Here is an 18737-nt window from a genome sequence, read left to right on the forward strand (position 1 = left end):
TATCAATACCCCTGAATCTTTAAATCAATAATATATGATAGATATGTTTTAATCAAATACAGATTACTAACACGTATCTGGAAGAATTTATTAAAAAATCTAATATTAGCTAAAAATAAATAAACATTCACTGTTGACATATATTTGATTAAAATTAAATTAGCTATATGTGATTACATGTATAAAAACAAACACATAAGTACACACGTATTTATAAATATGCAGACAATTCAAATATTTGCACTGTAAAGTACTTACATAGAATCACAGAATTATAGAATCACAAGTTTGGAAAGCACCTACAAGATTATCCAGTCCAACCGTCCTCCCACCACCACTGCTACCACAAGCTGCTAAACCATATCTCGTAGCTCCGAATCTAGACACCTCTTGAATGCTGCCAGGGATGGCTACTGCACCACCTCCCTGGGCAGGCCATTCCAGTGCCTGACCACTCTCTGAGAGAAAAAGTTTTTCTTTATGTCTAATCTAAATCTCCTCTAGCACATCTTGTGGCCATTTCCTCAGGTCCTGTTTTTTGCCCTGAGAGAAGAGGCCAAATCCCTCCTCATCACAGCCTCCTTACAGGAAGTTGTAGAGTGCAATGAGGTCTCCCCTGAGCCTCCTCTTCTCCAGACTGAACAATCCCAGCTCTCTCAACCTCTCCTCAGAAGACCTGTGCTCCAGTCCCCTCATCAATTTCACTGTCCTTCTCTGGACACGTTCCAGGGCCTTGATGTCTTTCTTGTAGTGAGGGGCCCAAATCTGAACACAGTACTCAAGGCGTGGCCTCACCAGTGCGGAATACAGGGGGATGATTACATTCCTGCTCCTGCTGACCACACTATTTCTAATGCAGGTCAGGATAGCTATCTTAATTTATAATTACTGTTAAAATAAATGAAAAAACAACCATATTTCCAAAGCAGGTAGCCTTGAAATTTCATATGGTGGCACTACCTGACAGCAAATCAAGATAGAGTTCCATGGTTGCTAGGAGAAACTGGTAAGACAATCTTAAAAATATTTCAAAAAATTAGTTCAGCTTAATTAAGGAAGATTGCAAAATGATCATTTTACGGTGTTTATTTGCCAACTCAGTGTAATATGCAATTTCAGCTATTACATATGAAATTTAACACCTTGTAATACTTCAAAAAATTAATTTCAACTTTTTTTTTTTTTAAACAGCTTATATCAAATATCCCTTAGATTTGTATATTTGAAAGACTCAGCAAAATAGAAAAGGATTTACAGAAATATCTTCAAATGTGATATAAGGGCAGAGCTTTTTAAAATATAATGAGATACTCACTTAACAAACTAGTTTGGCTAGCTGGTTTTCTGTTCAGAAATCAGAACGTTGTCTGTCTGGGTCTACATTCTTGTTTAGCCTACAAAGTAATCCCTCTTTTGATCTTCATTTCAAAATACAATATAAACTTCTTTCAGAACATTTACCATGGAGTTTTGGTTAATTATGAGGCTTTTTTTTGACATCAGATAGATAATAAACAGTGTTTAGAAAATATTCCATTTTATGAACAGCTGTTCCACCATGTTTGTAGTTTCTACACTTTTTTTTTTTTTTTTTTGGAGCAATAATTTACCTCTTGTGAAATCTGTGTTACTTGTTCCTTCTGATGTTCCAGATCTTTTACAAGCAACGAGTTTTGCTTTTCTAGCTGCAGTAACCTCCTTGCCAAGTGAACACTGTGCCAAGAAAAACAAGCTCAAGTTGATTTTTTTTTTCCAAACTATGCTAAATAAATTCTCACAATTGTACTTCAAAACTTGATTGCCTTAATTTTATACTAATACATAAACTATACAGTGAGACCGTGCATAATCGTCAAAGCTAAAAAAAAAATGAAAACATTACAGTGAAAACATTACAGACTTCAATAGCACTGAAATAGCATTCCTGTAGTGACGCCATGGTAATATTTCTTAAAAAGTAATTATTTATATTATTTGTAAATTCTTTATAATTGCAATAATCATGTCAGGATACTTCAACTAATCATGAGTATTTACTTTTTTTTATCTACTTTAAGGAATCACCGTAAGTGGCTTCTGCTTAAGTCAGTTTTAAAAATACATACCAACATATATCTTGTAGAAAAGCAACAAAAAATGAAATACTTGATCATTTTCTAAACAAAGGCAAAATCATTTTATCTGACATTTACTATGCTAGTTAAATGTCATTACCACTTTATTATTTTTATTTTTTAAATAAAAAATAGATCCACAAAAGAATTATTCAGCTGTGTAAGCGCTACAACTTCCTGCATATTTCATGTCCAATATTAGAAGACTCCATCATCAATTCAATAGCATAGTTCCATAGGCAGCAATGGGAAGATTTCACATACCTGGAAAGAAGCTTTGCAATTGTATCTAACCCAGTCTTTCAATTTGTTATTACAGTCACTTAGCCCTATTCAATAGACAGGGGAGTCTGAACATATTCCATAAAACAGACTCTTGGATGCGCTGAAATGTACTCAAAAATTCACTGACTGTATTAATCAGAATTAAATTGATTACAATGGCTGGATACTAAGTCTCTGTCCCTAAGCCTATGGCAAGATATCTAAATTTGTATTTAGATATTTATATTTATCCTGTAACGAGTCCTGTCATCTTTGCAGAATTCAGCAGCTTGGTAACTCACTGCAAAAAGATATACAAATCAAGAAAGTATCACCGAATGCCTCCATATTTAAGTACTCCAGCCACTAATCAACACACATCCCTTTACGTGCCTTAACCACCGAACTAACAGCTCTACACAACAATCTATTGTTTCAATCAAGTGTGTGCCATTTTTTTCCAAAACATCTACATTGAAGAAAAGAGAGGAGTCACTCCAGTTCAGATCTTAGAATCAATGTATATCTTCCATACACTGAAAACGTGTACCTAATAATAAATAAAATAATAACCAAATAAAAAAATAACAAGTTTTGGACTATGATGGTGAACATGTAAGAGTATAAGTGGTTTACAGCTGACCAACTGGGAGGTTTTATTTGTTCTTAAGTTGAGAATTAAAGTTAGATGAAAAGCTAGATGAGTATGTGTACATTCTCAGAAAATTTGAGAAGTCATATCCACCCTCTCCCCCTCTGTAAAAATGAACATACTTTTCTATTTGGTAGAACTCTTGATTTTAATTTCTTGATATTCTGTGTTATGATCCTACTCTCACACAGATACTCTTTCACCTCTTAGGAGAAGAATGACCCAAAATTGGAAATAGCACTCACTAGAATGTTGGTTCTCTCCAGAAAGAGTATCAGACTGTATACATATTAACTGAGAAAAATAGACTTCCCCAAGCTCGTTTTTCTGATTGTAGCTTATGAGTTATGAGATGTGCATTAGGATCCCATCTAGTACAAAACAGAAATCAAACTTCTGTAATATATCTAGTCAGGAATCTTACACATTAATGTTTGGAGCGCAAGGGGAACAGCGATACCTTCCCATTGCAACTTGGGGAATGTAGAATCACAAAATCATTAAAGTTGCAAAAAATATAATCAAGCCCAACTGTCAACCTATCATCACCGCACCCACTAAACCATGTCCCTAAGTGTCACATCTATAGATATGTAGCCCATCATAGTTATTCCAGTTACAACTGTTCAGTGAACTTGATCTGAATGTGCAAGGATTTAAAGATAAGCACAAGGAACTATGTTAAGTATGCTTTTCAGTTGTTTTTTCAAGTAGCTTAAATTTAAAACAAAAAGGACAAAGGTCCTTGAATGTGTAAACAATCTAAATTGAACATAATATGGTGGGGGAAAAAAAAAGTTCAAAAAACTTCTGAAATTTTAAGAAGTTCTCAGAAATTTACATCTCCAAAGATATCAAATTCTGGACATTTTTTTATTCCACTATAACAGAAACTAAACTCAAGAATGTGGTAATCCCAAACAGCTTTTAGGCACAGTGGAGGAGTTAATTTGGGCCAGCAACCATTGCTAGAAAGTACACGTGCAACTACACCGAGAATTCAGTTTTGTGAAAGTGTGCTACTACATGCTATTTCATCTCAGTGCTCGAGAATGTTCCCAGAAATACTTAATTTACTAGTATGGGTGTATGGCACTTACATACAAATACATGAGATAGTTGTTTCTGGCAAGTAAAAGCAAAAAGCTATAGACACCATCATGCATTGTGCTTGAATAGACAGCTTTGCCTTTTTTCTAGAATTCTATTTAAGAGGGCTGCTCCAAAAGCAACGCCTCCTATTTATTATGTTGTCTCACAGTGACAGAGGCAGATAGTGGTGGTATGGCAGCAGAACATTCCCATCAATATTAAGTTCCATTTTTTTCCCACACAACAGATGGCAGCAGAGAGGCAGTCTGACAGAATGGAGTGATGTGGGAGTGCATGTAAAGCAAAAGTGTGGAACCGAATTCCTCCATGAGGAAAAAAAAATCACACCCACTGACATTAATCGACACTTGCTGAATGTTTACAGAGATCAAACACTGGATTTGAGCATAGTTTCAGACAGTGACACTAGGTCACCTACAAAATGATGACTGATGAAAAACAGTGTTTTGCAGCTAAGAACTTGCTCTATCACATAGTGTTATTGTGCTCTTTGTAGCTGTTATAGTTTCTATGGAAATAAATAGAATGCATTACTTTTGGAGTGACATAAGTAGTATAAAAAGAAATTTTACTAAGAAACAGTATGATGAGGCATAAAAATGCTAAAGAGCAAATTAAACTATGCCAAACTTAAGTACTGCATAAAATCTTTATGATGCTTACAGCAATATGTAACTCAGTACACGACAGGTCCAATCTGATAGACAATACTGACAACATTTACTAAATTGGAAAAGGTCTTAAGCAATTGGATTTGCTCTGAGCAGGATGCTGGACTCCACTAAGTTCCACATGTTCCTTTCAGCCTAAATCATCCCACCATTACATGATTTTGATCTTAGGTTATGTTTTCCTTTAATATTATTCGGATATATTTTAAACAACTGCAGAGTATTTTTTTGCTGTCACAGTTAAAAAAGATTATAAATCATGTAAAATATTGTAGATAAACCTACATTCCCTATCTTTCACAGTGAGCTGTAGCCTTTATGCACACAATGAATTATTTGAATGTCACCATTATTTCTTAAAGACAATGCATTGTATAAATTTATTATTTAAAAATGACTATGACCAAAAGGTATGTTATTTGGTCTATATGTTATTTTTATCTATTAATCAAACGGTATCAGAGGAAACTGAAAAACGTAACTGGAATCAAATGCTGTGTATGTAAAGATAAAAAGATGCTCTTAAACTTTACCATTCTTAATTTCCTGACAGATATGTATTAAATACAGTACATTTTCTTCATCCTATTTCTGTATTCTTAAGTAATTAAGAAAACCTCTTTATGTTAACCAAAATGACTAGTTTCTAAGATTAAACATGCTGTATCTCCTCTCTTCATTTACTTTGTCTTGAATGAGTAAATTCAGAAAAGCCTCTTATTTACCTTTGCTTTAGTCGTCTTTTGGCTGTTGTAGGAACATTAGCACCATACCCATATGAGAAGAGAACCCTTTCAGCTTCAACTTCATTTTCCACTGCAGAAAAATTGCAGAAAGGTACTATTAGTAAGGTGTCCTTGGAAGAAAATAATTAGAATGCAAGAGCTTATAAAGTTACATGTATGCATTTTTCTTTCCTAGAATCTACATTTTCAGTTGTTGTAAACTGCTATAGCCTTTAGCACTTCAGTGGAAGAGTTTTGTTTACTATTAGCACAGACACAGTGCCATACATTCATGTTATGATAGAGGCAGACTTCTCAGTTAAAAAAAAAAAACAAAAAAACAATTTATATTAATAAATAATACAAAAGCAAGATAAAAATTCAGTGACCTTTCGTATTCATATATATGTTAACAAAATAGTAGTAGTAGAAATTTAACTTGGCAATAAAAAGTTAGGTGGTGATTTTTTTCCCATAGTTCATTTTTTGTGTATTCATGAGGAAGTAGAGGAAGATAAAATCAGGTAGTGTTTAAGACAAACAGACATAAGCAAGTCCATGGGATCAGAAGAGACAAATTCAAAATTGCTGAGGGAACTGATGTCACTGTGTCTCAGTCATTTTTGAAAGACTGTGGCAATCAAATATTTCTAATAGTCTGCAGAATACAGATACTGTACCCATCTTCAAGAATGGCTAGAAGGAACGAGAAACTAGTCAGCCTCACACCAGCCTCTCAAATTCCAAGCTTCGACAAAAAGGTGTTTGGAAACAGCTAGCAAAAACAAATCATGTCTAATTTAATACCCTTTTGTGATGAAATGAATGGTCACACCTTGACTAGTGTGAAGACAAAACCTTTGGTACAGTCTCTCATAGTATCCTTAAAGCCAAGCAAGGTATGGACTAGGACTTTGGGCTTAAATAATGGTAATCAGTCATACAAAGTCATTTACTATTGGAATCTCTCATGTGTTAATACTATTCAAAATCTTTACTAAAAATGCAGACAGTGGGATACTGCACACCTTCAGAATGTTTCATAAAGTTAGCAGCTTAGGGAAGTAGTAAGATAGATCAACTGGGGGACAGAGCTGCTAGTCAGAGGGACCTAAACAGGCTGGAAAAAAAAAAAAAAATGTATGAACAATAACATTAAGGTTAAGCAAAGACAACTACAGAGTCTCACATCTGGGACCCAGATGCTAACACAGTTTGGGGACTGACCGACTAAAAAACATTTTGCAGAAAAAGATCCAAAGGTTCTAGAGGACAAGCTGATCACAAATTGCCGTGTAGCAAAGGACAACTGCTTCCAAGGCTGTACTAGCAACAGCACAGATGGATGGTTGAAGAAAGCGATCCTCCCCATCTACTCAGTATTTCTGGAGCCACAAGTGACTATGCTTAGTTTTGGGCTTCCTGGTGCACAAAAGATGTTGATGTATTGGAGGGAGTCCGGCAGAGAGTCACCAAGATAATGAGAGTGCTAGAGCACATGACATACAAGTTGAGGCTTAAAAGAGATCTTGTTGCTCTGTCCCACTACCAAATGGGAAAGTACAGTAAAAACAGGAGACAGAAGTGTACAGTGATTAGGACAAGAGGCAATCCTTCTTTTAGATAACAAGTTCAGTGCTGTATTTTTCAGAAAAATGTCAAGGAAATCCTACCCTATAAATGAGTATCTGCCAGTAATATACATATAAAGGTCATATCAGGAAAACACCAACATTTTGAAAATGTAGCAGGTACCAACCCAAAATAATCTCTACCAGGATGTGCTTGTGTTACCTTTTCTTTCTTTCTGGGCTCTTCACCTGACTCTGTGGTATACAATAAACATCTACTAGTTAGGGACACACTCATTAATTTCATTCTTACAGTGTGATTGAGAGGATACAGATAGCCTTAATTTTTTTTTTTCTTAAAAAGATGCCAACCAGTAAAAAGCAAGGAAGTCATAGAATCACCACGGCTGGAAAAAACCTCCAAAATCATCCAGTCCAACTGTCCACCAATATGCCTCTACTAAACCACTTCCCTTAGTACAACATCTAAATATTTCTGAAACACTCTCAGGGATGGCTATTCCACCAGCTCCCTGGGCAGCCCTGTCCAGCACCTGACCACTCTTTCGGAGAAGAAATTTTTCCTATCATCCAACCCGAATCTCCCCTGCTGCAACTTGAGGCCATTCCCTCCAGTCCTATCACTAGTTAAATGACAAAAGAAGCCAAGGCCCACCTTACCACAACTTCCTATCAGAGTTACAAAGAGCAATATGAAGTGCTCTGTGAGCCTCTTCTCCAGACTGAACAATCCCAGCTCCCTCAGCCACTCCACATAAGATCAGTGCACCAGCTCCCTCACAGTGTCACTGCCCTGCTCTGGACATGCTCCACGGCCTTGATGTCTTTCTTGTAGTGAGGGGCCCAAACCTGAACACAGTACTTGAGGTGCTGTCTCACCAGAGAAGAGTACATAGGGATGATCACTTCCCTGCTCCTGCTGGCAACACTATTTCTGATACTAGCCAGGATGCCACTGGCCTACTTGGCTACCTTGAATGTTTTGACTTAAAAGGGACCTTTAAGTTCCAATCTCCCTGCTATAGGCAGGGACAACTCCTTCTTGACCCAGTGGCTCAAAGCCCCATCCAGCCTGGCCTTGAATGCCTCCAGGGAGGGAGCATCCACATCCTCTCTGGGCAACCTGTTCCAGTGTCTCACACTAAATAATTTTTTCCTAATATCTAGTCTAAATCTACCTTCTTCCAGTTTAAAGCCATTTCCCCTTGCCTTGTTGCTACATGTCCTTATAAAAAGTCCCTCTCCAGCTTTCCTTTAGGCTCCCTTCAGGTACTGGAAGGTCACTAAAAGGTCTCCCTAGAGCCTTCTCTTCTCCAGGCGGAAGAGACCCAGCTCTCTCTTCCTGCCCCTGCAGGTGAGGTGCTCCAGCCCTCTGATCATCTTTGTGGCTCTCCTTGGGCATCTCCAAAGCTTCATGTCCCTCACGTATTGTGATAACTAGATAATCAAATAATCAAAATAAAATAACTAGTCTAAAACTAAAATTTTCCAATGTGAATATTTTACGCTGAAAAGGAAAAGGAGAGAAATGCCAAGAAAGTTTATTGTTATTCATGTGGAATACGTTATTCATGCACTTTGGCAAGGGGGTTGGACTGGATGATCTCCAGAGGTCCCTTCCAACCCCTACAATTCTGTGATCCTGTGAAATCAGTCAGTTGCTGTAAGGAGTGGCTATATAAATTCTTGATAGTTTTCTGAAGAGGCTGTTTTATGTTACTTCAATATTAATAAAGTGAAGCATACTGATGAGGGAATAAAAGATAAAATGCAGTGATCCCTTCCACATGTACATTCTCTGAAGTAAGATCATATGGTTACATAACAAAATCCACCTCACATGTACAAATACAAAGCTTTCTAAAAGGTCCACAAAATTTTATGATCAACCCCTCACACTCCAACACTCCTAAACAACAGAGACAACAGTAAAACAACAGAGGCTTCATAACCCACAGAAAGGGGAAAAGAACTTATCACATTGAAATGTAAAGACATGGTCACAAGACTGAAAAGTAAAATTTTGTTCTCATTATAGCTCATAGGAAATTCCCACTGTCTTCCACATCGTGCATCAGCCTATATAACATTCTTTGAAAGAGTGACTGGAAAATTTCTGGAATGCCTTAAATTTGAAAATCATGTAATTTCCCTTCATTCAAATATTTTTTTGACCTTCTGTTCCGACATGTAAATGCCAGCTCTTAATTTGGGAAGTAGGAGAAAGTATGTCTGTATTCTCCTTCAAGTATTCTGAAAAGAAATAAGGCTTTTATTTTCTCTGATTTACCTCAGAACTTCACCTTAGTACTGGAATTCTGTCTTAAGTATTACTTCTAACTTTCAGTGTCGAAGATACAATACTAAGAATAAGCAAAGTTATTGCAGTATACTGAAATAATCATAACATCATAGAATCGCTTAGGTTGGAAAAGACCTCAAAGATCATCGAGTCCAACCACAACCTAACCATACTACCCTAACTCTAACAACCCTCTGCTAAAGCAGGTGCCTGAGTACCACATCCAAATGGTTTTCAAACACATCCAGGGATGGTGACTCAACCACCTCCCTGGGGAACCTATTCCAGTGCTTCACAACCCTTTCTGTAAAGAAGTGTTTCCTGATATCCAACCTAAACTTACCCTGGCACAACTTGAGGCCATTTCCCCTCATTCTGTCACCTGTCACCAGTGAGAAGAGACCAACCCTGCTCTCCCTGTGGGCGCCTTTCAGATACTGGAAGAGGTCTCCCCTCAGCCTCCTTTTCCCCAGACTAAACATCCCCAGTTCCTTCAGTTGCTCCTCGTAGGGCATATTCTCCAAGCCCTTACCAGCCTTGTTGCCCTTCTTTGAACCTGCTCCAGCACCTCAATGTCCCTTCTGTATTGAGCTGCCCAAAACTCAACACAGTACTTGAAGGCCTCACCAGTGCTGAGTATAGGGGCAGGATTACTTCCCTAGTTCTGCTCACCATGCCATTCCTCATACAAGCCAGGATATGGCCTTCTTGGCCATCTGGGCACACTGCTGTCTCATATTCAGCTGACTGTCCATCAGTACACCAAGGTCTCTTTCCATCAGGCAGCTTTCTAGACACTCCTCCCCAAGCCTGTAGGGGTTGCCTGGGGTTTTGTGACCAAAATGCAGGACCAGACACTTGGCCCTTTTGAAACTCATACAGTTAACCTTAGCCCATTGATCCAGTCTATCCAGGTCCCTCTGTAGTGCCTTTCTTCCCTCTGGCAGATCAACACTCCCAACTTGGTGTTGTCTGCAAACTTACTGAGGGTACATTCAATCCCCTCATCAAGATCGTTAATAAAGATATTAAACAGAAGTGTCCCCAGTACCGCTCGTGACTGGCCACCAACTGGATTTAACTCCGTTGACCACAACTCTTTGGGCCCTGACATTCAGCTAATGTTTCACTCAGAAGAGTACACCCACCCGAACCATGGGCAGCCAGCTTCTCCATGAGGATGTTGTGAGGGACAGTGTCAAAGGCTTTACTGAAGTCCAGGTAGACCACATAAACAGCCTTACCTTCATCCACTAAGCAGGTCGTCTCGTCATAAAATGAAATCAGGTCTATCAGATAGGATCTACCATTTGTAAACCTATGTGACTGGTCCTAATCCCCTGGTTGACCTTTAACTGGCCCTTGATGGCTCCCAAGATTATCCATTCCATAACCTTTCCGGGCACTGAGTTGAGACTGATAGGACTGTAGCTACCAATCTTTCCAGCCCTTTCTAAAGATAAGCATCACATTTGCCAGTCTCCAGTCCGCCAATACATTTCCGGTTAGCCAGGATTGCTGAAGAATGATGGATAGTGGCTTGGCAACCAAATCCGCCAACTCCCTCAGCACTCTAGGGTACAATCCATCTGGCCCCATGTACTTGTGAGCATCTAGGTTTCAGAGCAGGCCCAAAACCATCTCCTTGTGAAATATGAAGGGCCTATTCTGTTCCCCATTCCTAACTACCAGCACAGGGACCCGTATATCAGGGAGTAACAAGACTTTCTATTAAAGACTGAGGCAAAGAAGGCATTACGTATCTCAGCCTTATCCTGATCCCTGGTCACCAAATTGCCCTTGGCATCCAACAAGGGATGGAGTTCTCCCTAGCCCTCATCTTGCTGCTGATGTATTTATAGAAATATTTCTTGTTGTTTTTTTACCTTGGTGGCCAAGTTCAGTTCTAGCTGGGCTTTGGCTTTACTAATTTTTCTCCCTGCACAACTTTGCTATGTACCTGTAATCATCATAAGTACTTACCCACTCTTCCAGAGACCATCAACGTCCCTTTTGCTCTTGAATTCTAGCCTAAGGTGTCTGTTCAGCCAGCCTGGCCTCCTTTCCTGTTAGCTTGTCTTCTGTGACCCGGGGATGGTCAGCTCCGGTACCTTTAAAATTATTTTCTTAAAGTATTCCCAGCCTTCCGGGGCTCCCATGCCCTCCAAAATCACATTCCAAGTGACCATCTCAACCATGGTCCTAAAGAGGCTAAAGTCTGCCCTCCTGAAGTCCAAGGTGGCAGTTCTGCTGGCCCCCCTTTGTGGTTCAACAAGGCTCAAGAAATCTAGCATCTCATGATCACTATGCCCGAGATGGCCTCCAACTTTTACATTCCCCACAAGACCTTCTCTGTTAACAAACAGCAGGTCCAGGATCTCGCTTCCCCTTGTCAGCTCCTTCACCAGCTGTGTCAGGAAGTTATCTCCCCACACTCTAGGAACCTCTGTGATTGTTCCCAATCTGCTGTACTATAAATCCAGCAGATGTCTGGGAAGCTGAAGTCCCCCACAAAAACAAGGGGAGAGACCTCAAGACCTCACTCAACTGTTCCACCAAGTGTCTTGTCCACCTCTTCATCCTGGTTGGCTGGCCTGTAGCAGACTCCCACGATAACTTCACTCTTACTGGCCTTTGCTTTTATTCTGACCGATAAGTTCTCAATCCTACCATCACCATCATTAATTTCCATACATTCACTTTCTTTCTTAACATAGAGTGCTACACCACTGCCACTCCTGCCTTGCTGTCACGGTTTTATGATTTTTGATTATCGGTATTCCACTCATAACATCATGGAGTGCATGGGAAGCATTAAGGCTCCAATTCTGGGCACCTGTCTGGAGGAGAAGAACTACATACCCCAGAACACTTTGCATTCAGAGAGAAGATATAACCTCTGGCAAGGTCACCTGATGTTCACTTTTTCCTTTGGCTCCCTGTTGCTCAGCCCAATTGTGCATCTCAGCGTATGGTGAGGCTTTCAGATTCTCAGACACTCTCTCTCACCATATTTGACTTATTAGCTTCAATTCTGATGATACTGTGTATTATAGTGTGTTAACTTGCATTCTGATACCATATTTAGTAAATTTGTTTCTCCTCAGATCATTGTTGCTGTTTTTAATCATTTTTGGTGCCCTGTTTCCCCTTTCCGGAGACATGGATTCACAAATCCTTCCACCACACTAGTCACTGAATCAAGCCTAACAAGCCCGTAAACCGTTGACACTTGCCTGTCTCTTTTGACAAGTTGGTTTTTGACAATCTTTTGACAATTCTGACAATCCATCATAGCACTCCAGCTGTCATCCCACCACGTTTCCATGATGGCAACTATATCATAGCTTTCCAACTGCACAGTGGCCTCCAGATCCTCCTGTTTATTACCCACGTTGAGTGCATTAATGTAAAAGCACCTGGGATGGGCCTCCTTTTGAGTGACAGTAGCCACCCTTTTTAACACTGTGGGATCTTACTAGCACATCCCTCTCCTACAAGCACTGGCATGTTACACACAGGTTTTGTTCTAGTGACCCCAGTTACACCCCCACCCACCTTCATACCTAGTTTAAAGCTCTATCTATTAACCTTCCCAACTCCCATCATAAGACTCCTTTCCATCAGTGGGATAAGCTATTCCTACTGGTTGCCAGCAGGCCTGGTCTTGTGTAAATCAAGCAGAGGTCAAAAAACCAAAGCCCTGCCGGCCACACCAGTCTTGGAGCCAGATGTCAATCCATTGGCCCATCATATTTATGTCCTCATCATTCCCTATAACTGGAGGGATAGAGGAGAACACAACTTGTGCTCCCAAACCTTTGATCTGTCGCCCCAAGGCTGTGATATCCTTTTTCATAGTCTTTAGGGAAATTCTTCCTATATAATCGCTGCCTCCTTGAGCAACAATAGAGGATAGTTATCTGAGGGCTGAACTAGGGAAGGAAGTTTCTTCCTTAAGTCTTTAACCCGGGCTCCCGGGAGGCAGCAGACCTCCCTGTACAGAAGCACATACCAATGACAATGACCTTTCATTTTTCCTTTGCAGATGAGGTTTTGATGCTAAGTGAGGTCTGGTTAGACTTTGGTAACTGCACCAACTGGGGAGAACCATCATCACCACTACTGTCCAGCTGTTCCTGGAGAGCACTGTACCTGTTACACAGGGACAGCTGAGGAGGCAGGTAAATCTCTGGGCTGTTGCATCTGCATCACCAAGCAGGGACCTTTTCCCACTGCCCCAAAACCCCTGATTCTTCTCCGTTGTTGATATGGGGAGGAGAGAACACAGGGCTCACTGCAGTAGGATCACTGTCTGCATGCTGGTTCCCCTCTGTCACCTGTTTGCAAGGCAGCAGGGAGTGACATGCTCCATGTGGAGCCTCAGCTGGCTGCCAAGATCTCAGGGCCGATAGATTAGTGGTGCAAACCCTATCTCCCTCTCACATTCCTTTATGCTCCTCAGCCTCTCCACCTCCTCCTTCAGGTCAACCACAAGGCTGAGTAAGTCATTTAGCTGGTCGCATCTCACACAAGTGCTGTCTCTCTCACCTAGCGCTGCAGAGGCCAGGCTCTGGCACTCACTACAGCCAGAGACCTGTGCACCGGCATCTTGCTGTGGGACCTCAATCTGAGTCTCCACATTTTTCTTAGCAGCAGCATTCCTTTCATGTGTGCATGGGACCTCAGCCTAGGTCTCCACATTCTTCCTGGCAGTAGCCTTCTGCGGGGATGCAGCCATGGCAAACCAGCAGACTCACCAGCACTATTCAAGTAGCCTTAATGGGGTGACAGATCAGCCCTGCCCTGCTGCCAGCAATGCTGGCACAGTCCTTGCCCCATTACTAGCCCATTAACAGGTGCCCCTGCACTTACCACTTCCTTCACAGTAATAACAACCCTCCTCCCTGTGTTGTCTCATGAATGGGTGGCTTATGGTTTCTCCTTGTCTGAATGGCCCACGTGATTCATACACCCGACTCCTCTCCTCCGAGGCTTTTTCTGGGCAGGGGGCGTGGATGCAGAGCCGTTGCCCTGGCAATGCCCACTTCACCTCAGCTGCTCTCATGAAAACAGCAGGCTGCTCTGTTATCTCGGGGTTCCCTGATCAAGGAACCGACTGAAACCCTCCAGTCTGTCACCGCGGTTCTGGCTGGGACAGCTTCGAAGCAGCGAACCTTGTTGATCAAGCAATATTACTGTATTATATATCCCTTTTTCCCTCCTCAAGCTGAACCAGAATACAAACAGTTGTTAAATATTAATAAACAAGTGCATTTGTAAACTTTGACTTCTTTAGGTGATCATACAATGACTTGGAAGGGACTGTAAAAATAATCTAGTTCAAACTCCTGCAACCATGGACAGAGTTGACACCCGCTAGATCAGGCTACCCAAGTGTTGTGGTTTCATGATTTTCTTTTGTTGTCAGTATTCCACATCAGAACATCATGTGGACCAGTGGGAATTAATGAGTTAATGTTCTGGTTCCGTTTACTGTCATGGACTCTTTGGGCATCCTGATGGGACAGGAAGGGGCGGCATCCCCAAAGGAGCTGGCGGGCAGCGGCAGTGAGGTGGAGCTGTGGACTGGAGCGGCGGCCTCTCCCTGTCTGGCCTGGATCAGCCGTCTCAGCTCGCCGCACAGAAAGCACGTGCTTTTCCCTCGCACTATCGTGGTTTGACTCTCATTTTTTGATACTCTTGTCTCTCTCGTTTTGTTTGGTTTAGTTAGATTCAGTAAATTACCCTTCCTCCTCAGATCGTTGCCGTTGTGTTTTCTTTTGTTAAAACTATCGGCTAGCTCTCTGCCCTTCCCCCTCTCCCGGAGCGCATGTGGCCTGGGGCCGGCCGTGTCGGCAAAACGTTCGTACCTTTTCTTCCCTCTCTCCTTCCCGGGGCCTGTGCTCCCCTGTCACGGACTTATATCTAAGGATAACCCGTGACAATTATTGGTGGAGAATGCAGGCAACTATGGTTTTTTACTTTATTTTAAGAGGATTATATAGAGGACTAAAGACCTTTATGTTCCTTGGAACATATTGGACCCTTTTTAAACTCCTCGTATTCTGTTTCGGATTGGCACATATGTATAGTCAGTTAAGGGCACTGATGGAGATACCTGCCTGGTTCCTATACATCCCAGCTAATCTAACAGACAACATGATGTTTGGACTGGCTTCCAGGTGTTTTTCCCAGTTCCTTATGCATGTTCAGGGTGCCAGCTTAGGTACTGTGCTATCAATCTCTCTGCATGTATTCTCTGCAATAGGATTTTACATTATGTGGAGGAAGCTTTCCCCAGAACCAGAGAATGTGGAGTGGCAGGGAATATGGAGAGGTTTAGGACAGAGATTAGAAGTATGGGGACCACTGGTGTCTTGGGATTTTACCCTTGATCACCTGTGGGACCCTGAGAAGCTAAGTGAGCATTTGGGTAAGGGATGGTGCAGCTCAGAAAGATCTGAGGAAGAACGGCTTATTTGGGGCTTAGCTTGTGCTTACTGAGCTCTATATAATACCATTGTGGAGAGTTTCCAAAGTGAGATCTGAACCAAACAAGGTATTCTCCAAGTCAATCTTGATCAATCGCAGGAGGCACCAATATCAGTGTCAGCTGCCCCTGTGGAAGGCCAGAAATGGAAACGGGTGTTCTCACGTTTAGAATGGAAAGAAGAGGTGAAGGTAATAGAGGAAGATCCAGGCGAGGGACCCTCCTCAAAACCACCACCACCAAGAAAGGCAACCAAGAAAAGTAAGAGACATGGAGAGGAGAGTGATGAGGAAGGAATCACTGTTATCACTATTCGTCAATCCCTGAAAATGACTGAAATCCAAGGCATAAAAAAGGAGTTTACGCGACACCCAAATGAGCCTGTTGTTGCCTGGTTGCTTTGTTGTTGGGACAATGGGGCTGGTTGCGTGTCCCTAAATAATATTGAAGCCTGCCTGCTAGGAAACATCGCCCGAGACTCAGCTATTGACAGAGGGAGTAGTAGATGTCTGGACGGAGTCGCCATCCTTTGGGAATTAATGCTATTAGCTGTAAAGGAAAGATATCCCTTCAGAACCGAGCTGGAGCATGGAATGAAAAGCTGCAATACTGTTGAGAAAGGCATCCAGTATTTGAGAGAAATAGCCATAGTTGAAATGCTGTACGATCCTGAGTTTGTTTCGAATGATCCACACCAGGACCATGATCCCGAGAGAATGGCAAGTACACCCGAAATATGGCGAAAGCTCACAAAAACAGCACTGGAAAGGTACGCCAGTTCAGTGTTTGAAATGACCAATAGATACGAAGACTTAGGTAGAAGATCCCCAATTTTTGAACTGATTCTTGTACTTCAAAGATTGGAACAAAGATTACCACCATCCCATGCTTCCATATTGGCCATCTGCCAAATGGCAGAAAGACTAGATAAGGTGGAGAAGAGTCAGAACGGCATACGGGAGGAATTGTCCTTGGTGATCAATCGTGATGAACCCGTGGCAGTATCAGAAATACCCAATGAAGACCAGGATGATCAAAAGAATCTGCTGAAGGAGCTGGTTGAACTGATTAAAGTCTCAGCTATCAAAGGCAGATGCCCCACTGCTTGAGCAAAGGACCACAGTAAAATTACATGTCGTGCCACTCTGTGGAGCTACTTACATGAGCATGAAGAGGATATGAAGAAGTGGCATGATGAACCCACTCCTGCATTACGAGCACGGGTGAGAAAATCACAAAGCAGAACAACCACCACTGAAGTTGCTCCTGTTACTGCAGGTAACAAATAGAGGAGCCCTGCCTTCAGCCAGGGGGAGGAAAGGGATAATAGAGTGTATTGGAGTGTGTGGATTTGATGGCTTGGTACATCAGAACCACAGGAATATAAAGCACTGGTGGACACCGGTGCCCAGTGCACTCTGATGCCCTCAAGTTATAAAGGGATTGAACTGATTTATCTTTCTGGAGTGACTGGGGGCTCTCAGGAATTGTCTGTGTTGGAGGAGGAAATAAGCCTCTCTGGAAAAAAATGGTAGAAGCATCCTATAGTAACTGGACAGGAAGCTCCATGCATACTTGGTATAGATTATCTTAGAAGGGGGTATTTCAAGGATCCCAAGGGATTCCGATGGGCTTCTGGAATAGCTGCTGTAGATACAGACAACATTAAGCAGCTGTCTGTCTTGTCTGGCCTGTCAGAAGATCCATCTGTTGTGGGGTTACTACAGGTAAAAGAGCAGCAGGTACCCATCGCTACAAGAACACTACAGAGACGGCAGTACCGCACCAACAGGGATGCCTTGCTCCCCATTCATAAGCTGATTTGTCAGCTAGAGAGTCAGGGAGTGATAAGCAAAACTCACTCGCCTTTTAACAGCCCCATATGGCCAGTGTGTAAAGCCAGTGGAGAATGGAGGCTGACAGTCGACTACTGTGGCCTGAATGAAGTCACACCCCCACTAAGCGCTGCTGTGCCAGATACGTTAGAACTCCAGTATGAACTGGAGTCAAAAACAGCCAAATGGTATGCCACCATTGACATTGCCAATGCATTCTTCTCCATTCTGTTGGCCACAGAATGCAGGCCACAGTTTGCTTTTACTTGGAGGGGTGTTCCAGTACACGTGGAACTGTTTACCCCAGAGGTGGAAACACAGCCCAACTATTTGCCATGGGCTGATCCAGACCACACTGAGCACCTTCAGTATATCGATGACATTGTTTTTTGGGGCGACACAGCAGAAGTGTTCACGAAAGGAGAGCGAAGAATTTGAATTCTTTTGAGTGCTGGTTTTGCTATTAAGTGAAGCAAAGTGAAGGGGCCTGCCCAGGAGATTCAGTTTCTAGGAGTAAAATGGCAAGATGGGCGTCGTCACATCCTAGGAGATGTGATTGACAAAATCACCACTACGTCTCCACCCACAAAACAAAAAAGAGACACAGTCTTTTCTGGGTGTAGCGGGCTTTTGGAGGACGCAGACCCCAAACTACAGCCTCATAGTTAGCCCCCTCTATCAGGTGACGCAAAAGAAGAACAATTTCTTATGGGATCCTGAACAGCAGCAGTCCTTTGAACAAATTAAACAGGAGATAGCCTGTGCTGTGGCCCTAGGGCCAGTACGGATGGGACAGAATGTAAAGAATATAGAAGAATATAGAAGAATTCTAAAAACAGAACAAAACCGAAACCCAACAAACTCAATCTTAATGAATAATTAGAATAGGCAAAAGAGAAGTGAGGGGAAAAAATGAGATGATTTTTAACATCCGCACATCTAACTTCATGTTTATTTGATAGATATTTAAAAAAAT

General features: G+C 41.6%; 1 protein-coding gene across 3 annotated transcripts in view; it reads right to left on the reverse strand.

Annotated features, from left to right (window-relative positions):
- The window catches only part of PIBF1 (progesterone immunomodulatory binding factor 1), a 164481-nt gene that overhangs the window by 35181 nt on the left and 110563 nt on the right, over positions 1–18737 (reverse strand). For all 3 annotated transcript variants that reach the window (XM_090130912.1, XM_090130908.1, XM_090130919.1), the window contains 2 exons: positions 5540–5630; positions 1611–1713 (listed from right to left, as the gene is read on the reverse strand). In XM_090130912.1, the coding sequence (XP_089987038.1) occupies positions 1611–1713; positions 5540–5630 (194 nt within the window). The remainder of the gene's footprint in view (positions 1–1610; positions 1714–5539; positions 5631–18737) is intronic.

The sequence above is a fragment of the Phasianus colchicus genome, chromosome 1, assembly GCF_987193195.1.
Source record: "Phasianus colchicus chromosome 1, bPhaCol1.hap1.1, whole genome shotgun sequence".
NCBI classification, from domain to species: domain Eukaryota; kingdom Metazoa; phylum Chordata; class Aves; order Galliformes; family Phasianidae; genus Phasianus; species Phasianus colchicus.